This window comes from Pteropus vampyrus, unplaced genomic scaffold (genome assembly GCF_000151845.1).
Source record: "Pteropus vampyrus isolate Shadow unplaced genomic scaffold, Pvam_2.0 Scaffold105, whole genome shotgun sequence".
NCBI lineage: Eukaryota > Metazoa > Chordata > Mammalia > Chiroptera > Pteropodidae > Pteropus > Pteropus vampyrus.
The window spans coordinates 17,715-24,100 of record NW_011888886.1 but is presented as its reverse complement, the minus strand read 5'-3'; the positions used below and the strand labels follow the sequence as shown (position 1 = coordinate 24,100).

At 60.6% G+C, this 6,386-nt stretch overlaps 1 protein-coding gene across 6 annotated transcripts in view; it reads right to left on the bottom strand.

The window, feature by feature from the left end:
* RNF144A (ring finger protein 144A) overlaps window positions 1–6,386 on the bottom strand; it is a 35,353-nt gene that overhangs the window by 14,601 nt on the left and 14,366 nt on the right. For 5 of the 6 annotated variants that reach the window (XM_023533583.1, XM_023533581.1, XM_023533579.1 and 2 more), the window contains 3 exons: window positions 4,865–5,010; window positions 275–379; window positions 69–129 (listed from right to left, as the gene is read on the bottom strand). In XM_023533583.1, coding sequence (XP_023389351.1) covers window positions 69–129; window positions 275–379; window positions 4,865–4,999 — 301 coding nt within the window. In that variant the 5' untranslated portion in view covers window positions 5,000–5,010. The remainder of the gene's footprint in view (window positions 1–68; window positions 130–274; window positions 380–4,864; window positions 5,011–6,386) is intronic. The other variant, XM_023533580.1, reaches the window with a different exon arrangement.

The window sequence follows — 6,386 nt, the reverse complement described above, 5'->3', positions numbered from 1 at the left end:
CTGCGGAAAGTGCCCCCCACGTTATCTGGGCTCCCTCACGGGAACCGCAGCCGGCTGACTGTACCCACCTCTTTCAAATTGCAGCTTTTTATATCTTTGCATCATTTCTGCCGCGACCATACACTCGATCTACGGGGAAAAATACAAACAAGGAGCGTAAGCAGCCGAGGGCTAGAATGTCACGGAGGTCAGCGTAAACAGGACTCGCGACACCCCGATAAGCAGGCAGGCAGGCTGTGCACGTCACCGAACCCCGTCCGTCCAGCGCACGTGCCTCGCTATCCTGCAGCTGGCCCTGTCTGGGGCAGGCAGCATCCGGACAGCTGATCGCCGTTTCTAATCCTTCTTTGATCAAGAGCTCGACGTACTGTTTCAGGCACTGAAAAAAAAACAGAGAAGTGTCTGTAAACATCTCCACTTCCTTAAGGCTGAAGAAGCAGCACGCATAAAATGCGCACAGTCAAGGCCCTGTTCCGTTCTCACCGTGTGGCCCGTAGCGGCCACCAAGTCTGAGGTTGTATCACTCGGCGAATGTTTATGGGGTCCCCCCACCCCGTTCCAGGGGCGGCGTGCTGGTTCTCAGGACCGTCTGTGGGTCGGGTCTCTGCACACAGCCCCAGCAAGGACAAGGCCAGTGCACCTCACAGCAAGGGGACAGGCGGCGAGGGTCCTGGCACCACACCGAGCAGGTGCACAGTGGACGCCAGGCCCGGTCCACTGCTCCATGTCCTCCTTAGAACACTCTTACAGGAACCGCACGACCCCTCCACCTATCAGACGTGAACACGGAGTCGCCCAAGAAGGGGCGTGCGGCTTACCCAGACCCCACGGCCGAGCCGGCCTCGGACCCTGCAGTGCCCTGCTCTCCCCGCTGGGGACTGGGCAGCGGTCTGCACCGACGCCCCGCTTGCCGGCGGCTGCTCACTACAGCCTCACCCACGGGGTGCCCGGCCGAGCATCCGAAGCCAGTCAGAGGCACAAAGCAGATTTCACATCAGAGGTGACGCGGCCGTCACAGAGCCGATCCCTCTTGCTCCGCAGCCTCCTGGCCTGAGAAAGCCAGGGCTTCCCCGACAAGCGCATTGAAAACAGCGGCTGGAAGGAAAGATGGAGCTTCGCCAGGCGAGATCACGGCCGAGAGAGACGGAGACAGACTCTCCGGCTTCCGGAGGAACTCAGGGAGCACAGGACACTGGCCGCGACATGACGGACGACAGTGTGAAACACAGCAGCACCCCAAATGGACCTTCGATCACGGCCCAGCCCACCGTGTGGGTCCACGACACCAGCACTGTGAGGGGCTGTAATAGCGAGCCCCCGAAAGCCCGCGGCTGTTCCCTAAGCCTGCTCCAAAGATGCATAACCCCCTCCCCCGAGAACGCATGGTCAGCTGCGGTTCCTGCTGGCTCTGTGTCTGTCACTCTCTCCCGGCCTCGCTCTTCTGACCTGCAAATTGGGTGGTTTCACCCCGGAAGAGTTATAAAAATTCCGTGCGGGAAGGAGCGTCTAGGTTACCTGGAAAGCAGCGTGCGTTCAATATGTAAACAACAGTTTGATCTCGATGGGTCCGCCTCACATTTCGCCAGACCAGAATGCGTCAGTCATTAAAGACGCTAGATGGCCAATTTCTTTAAAAAGTAGAAATCAAGGAACTCCTCAAAATGAGCCATTTCCTACGGCTTCTCTCGAGACCGCTAAAGCAGAAGGCTGTGACTGTAGCTGTCCACCGCGATGCTGGCGCCCGTGAGCCGAAGTCCCCCCAGGATGGCAGTGGCCTGAGCTCAGACCAGGCTGGAACCATCCGCATTTCGCCAACCCCCATCCTTGAAGCCCCACCTGAGGCACAGGCGGCAGAGGCTTCAGTGGCAAACTCATCCACACCATCACCCCGGCCGAGGGCGGGCAGCAGGGGACGGGCGGCAGCCACACGTGGCCTCCATCAGGCCTGTGCCCACGCTGGTGGCAGCAGCTGGCCTGTGTGGGGAGACGGCGAGGTGGCTGAGAGGCATGCTGAGCCCCTGCAGCCGCAGCCTGCAGTTGGGAGGACCGTCCCGTTTATGGCCGGTACAGCATGAGGACAGACAGACTCCAGTCCTGTTAGGCAGAGCCACAGCGGCTCATCTGGGCCACAGCTGCCTTGACAGTGGAACAGGGATGCCCGCCCCCCTGGACTTCTGCGACAGGAAGCAAGACGGGATACAGAAGCATCTAGCACAAGGCAGGAACGGGGCGCCAGCTAAGCACAGAGCGACTCTGCCGTCTGTCTATCTGTACGCGCTGTTTCTTACAGTCATAGGTTAGAAATCAAAACCTGAGCAACGAGATCATTATTTCACTTTCTATAATTAAGTTCGTCTAAACTGGGTCTCTGGAGGACACCGGAATGCCATCAACCAGGAAAACGCTGACATCTCTTGCGATACTGCGCAGAGCAGACATAATGAGAGCAGGTTTATGCTCCCTGAGAAGCAGAGCGCGCAAAGCCGGCGTGGGCGATGCACGCCGGGCAGGGCTGCGGCCCCGGGCGCCAGCGTTCAGACCGTGCACGCGGCAGCTGCATCACGACTGGCTGCAGCTCCCCCGGAGTGAGCGTCCCACGCCATGGACGGCCCCGGCACAATCCGCACGGTGACTGTTCCGGGAGACTCCAAGCGTCTACTACAGACACACGAGGACACGCGTGTCGGCCACGGAAAACAAGCCCAGGCCGCTCGCAGACAGGAAGTGGGCTGTGCCTCACAGGCTATGTCGTCCGATCTAGTAGCAAAGAGATGTCTTGGAATGAGCACGAGGAGAAATGGGGTACGAGAGAGACTTCTGTAAAGACGAATGTGCAGGACGAGAGCGGGTCCTGATGTGCGTCCCTACTGCCCCGGGAACCGCAGCTACCGGCCGCCAAGGGCCGTCGGAGGACCAGCTCCGCGTTCCCCACTCCACCTGCTTGGTCCACCAAACAAAACAGGGGAGTCCAGCGAGGTGCCATCGCTCCCTCAAATGGAGGAACCAAGAGTTTTGTTTGTCTCAGGAACCAGAAGGGGCTGGGGTGACGGATAAGAGCACCCGCTTGGGCACCTGGCCGAGAATGGGGCAGGGCTCCCGGGCGGAAGGAAGAGAGCAGGTCGGCTTCGGGATGGAGAGTCAAGTGCACAAAACAGGAAGAGAGAAAGCGGGTCCCACGTGTCCTTCCTGGGCAGGAAGGCTCGGGACCCGGGGGCGGGGGGCGACGAAGCCCTGCGCCCTAGACCTCCAGAGCCGACCTGCAGAGCCCGCCTCCGGAGCCGCCCTCTGCCCCCGCGACGCCTGCCCCGAGCCCGCAGCCCTGCCGAACGCACGCACGGCTCCTCCTCGCCCCTTCCGCGGTCTCTGACTCGATTTGAGCGTGTGATCTGCACTGGAGTTGCTTTTTTATTTCTCCGGTAATTCTCAAGACACAGAAAACCGAAACAACAACAACAACAAAAGTGAATGCATCTCCTGGCGCCAAGCGATCCTCCCTGAGGGACGACTCAGCCTGGGCAGGCTGGATGGACCACTTCGAGCAAAGCAAAGACACGCCTCGGTGGTGAGAGGCGGCCCCCAGGGCGAGAGGGGAGCAAACACGCCCGAGGGCACCAGGGCAGAGGGGACTGGATTCCACCTGTGGACGCCGGGAAGTCCCTCCAGGCAGGAGGGGGCAACTGCCCCAGAGCCAGCGACTGGATGCTCCCTGACCACCCTCCCACAGCGTCTAGAAATGACAGTGAACCATTCCCGTGTCTATGGGGGGAGGTCAGTCTCTCCGCCTCGCCCTCCCATCCTCCCTGGCTCAGAAAAAGGCCAAAGCGATTTCCTGTCCTCCAGGCTAAGGTAACTCTCCCGGGGCCCTAAGGAGGCACGGCTCTCGGCCGCAGCACGGAGAGAGGCTCCCTGCGTGCAGTGCACGGAGCCTTCGTTGATCAGCCATCAGGAGCCCTGCAGTAAACCCGGCGTTCGGAGCGTCCAGAATTCTGCCCCCTGGAACGCCAGAGTCCGGCACAGCAGACTCCGTCGGAGGTGGGGACTGCAATGTGAGAAATAAGATCTGTGACATGTGAGCGAGAATAAAGCACACGTCTCCTACAAAACAGCGGGAAAGTCTGTCTCGTGACAGATTTTAATCCGGACATTTAAATACTAGGCAGGCCACACACGCGGTCCACTTATAGCTCATCTAAAATGTAGAAGCGACTCTGGCTTTTTATAATTTGAAGAAAATGGTCTTTTTGTTTTTTCTTTTCTGGACCTTTGTTTGTTTGTCTGTTTGTTTGTATTCCTTGAACGGGAAGAAAAAAAGCACGTGAAATTAAATGAGGTGACTGGAAAACAGACCTATGGTGTCGCTTCCCTTTCCTGTGTGTCAGATGTCGGTCTGAGGGAGGGATACTGGGAACAGAGGTCCCTGTCACCAGATGAGGCTGGCTCCGCCTGGGGGAATCTAAATGTGACCTCGGGGTCCACGCGTACCTTCCAGCCCGGTGCCCCGCCAGGGGAAGCTGGCATGACAGCTGGGCACGCTCGGGGGTCGGCACCGGCACAGCCGGGCATGTGACCGTCTGGTCCAAAGTGAGGTGCGAAGCTTTTCTTTCCAGAAAGGCGAGCGCACGCACGGCCAGACCCCCTCCCCGCTTCCAGAACTCTGTTTAGCTGCCTGCCTGTGCCCCCGGAGCACCTGGGGTGGAAGCCCACGTGGGTGGCCTGGCTGACTTAGGGAACCAACAGGGAAGCCTAGGGAGGGAGACGCGTCGCCGGCAGAGGTGAGACAGAGCTCGGCTTGCTGTCTGGAACACGGAGCGAAGGCGTGTGCGGACACCCTTTCACACGGGTGTTTGCTCCCACACGGACCCACCAGGGTACAGAAGACACACTGGCACTGGGCCACGGTGGTCATCTGCTCCAGCGGGTACTCCCCGAGGCACAGCTTGCAGGACACCAGCGGGTCGAGGGCCAGGTCCCACGTGGGCCGGTACCGCGTCGTGGTCATGGCAGAGCAATCTGAAACGAGAGGAACACGGACGGCCGTCAGCCCCCTCGCGGTCGCCCCCGGGACGCGGTGGAAATCATGTCCCTGGGCTGCAGCCGGGGCGCCGGGAGGGGCCCAAGTGGCTGGTGACGGGCCCGGCCCTGTCCTCCCCCCGTCCCTCCAAAGGCCACTGAGCAAGACACCCCCCCGGAGCCCGGCAGCCAGCCCGGGACCCCCGCTCGGCCACTGCTGAAGAGAAGCTTTTGTTAAAACAGTTACGGACTGGATGGGGCTGGTGTCCAGTTTCTGCTGGAGAAACACCCCAAGGAGCCCGGTCAGTGACGCCCTCCCCTTTCAGGCCCCGGCGCCCCCCGGACGACCCCCACCTTTCCACTCCGGCCTCCACCCACACCGCCCGGCTGTCACCCGACCCTCCAGACACCGCCGAGCACCACGGCCTCCCGACGCCCCGGCAGATGCTCTAAAGCGTTAGCTTCACAGGGCAAGAGACTTGGGCAGATCTGTTCACTGTGTGGCCAGTGCACCCAGCAGTGCCCAGCATGTCACGGACGCTCGATACACATTAGGGGACGTCGCCGTCACTTCTCCATCCTCATGAGATGACCTCTGGCCTCGTCCTCACTCACCCCCAGCCTGCGTCCCCCAGCAGGACCAGTAAGCTCCTGCTGCTGCTCAGGGGACACGGGAGGGCGTGGGGCTCCAGCTCCCAGCCCGGCACCCGAGCCAGTAACTGCCTGTCGGTTACGTCTAGAGACCTGAATTCTTACTCCAGACACCCTGGCACTTGGTTTAAGCCTGTGACACTTAAGGGTACTGCGATAGGTGAGTATGTGCTATATCATGCCAGCACCCCATGCTCCTCAAACTCAGAACCGGGTAGGGTCAGTTAAAATCTCAGAATAAAGCCCCTGGCCAGCTGGACTCTCCCTGATTGCTACTGAGAGATCAGGTCGAAACTGACTCAAATGACATGATTTCTTTCCTGCCCCGCCTTGCTGTCGGGCCTGAGGAAGGGAACGACGTGGGTACAGGACAGTCCCACGTCCCCTGCCGGTTCGTCTAGTCCCGACTTCACGCTGACGGCAGAGGGTTGCATGCGCGAGGAAGATCTGACACACCCGCGGAAAAGGGAACACAAAACGAAACGCCAGCAGAGGACCAGCACGCACTCGGAATGGCTGCGGGACCACGGCAACGGCAGAAACGGATCGGACACGGCCCCCGGCCCGGGGGTCTGCAGACTCAAATCACGAACATCCCCTGCCAGACCAAACGCTAATGACACGGGGCGGCCCGGGACCCGTGGGAAACTGGGGCTCCAGGCTTCGGTGAAGACGCCGGCAGCCTGGGCAGAACCGCAGCACAGGAGGGCTCTGCGGGGGCGGAG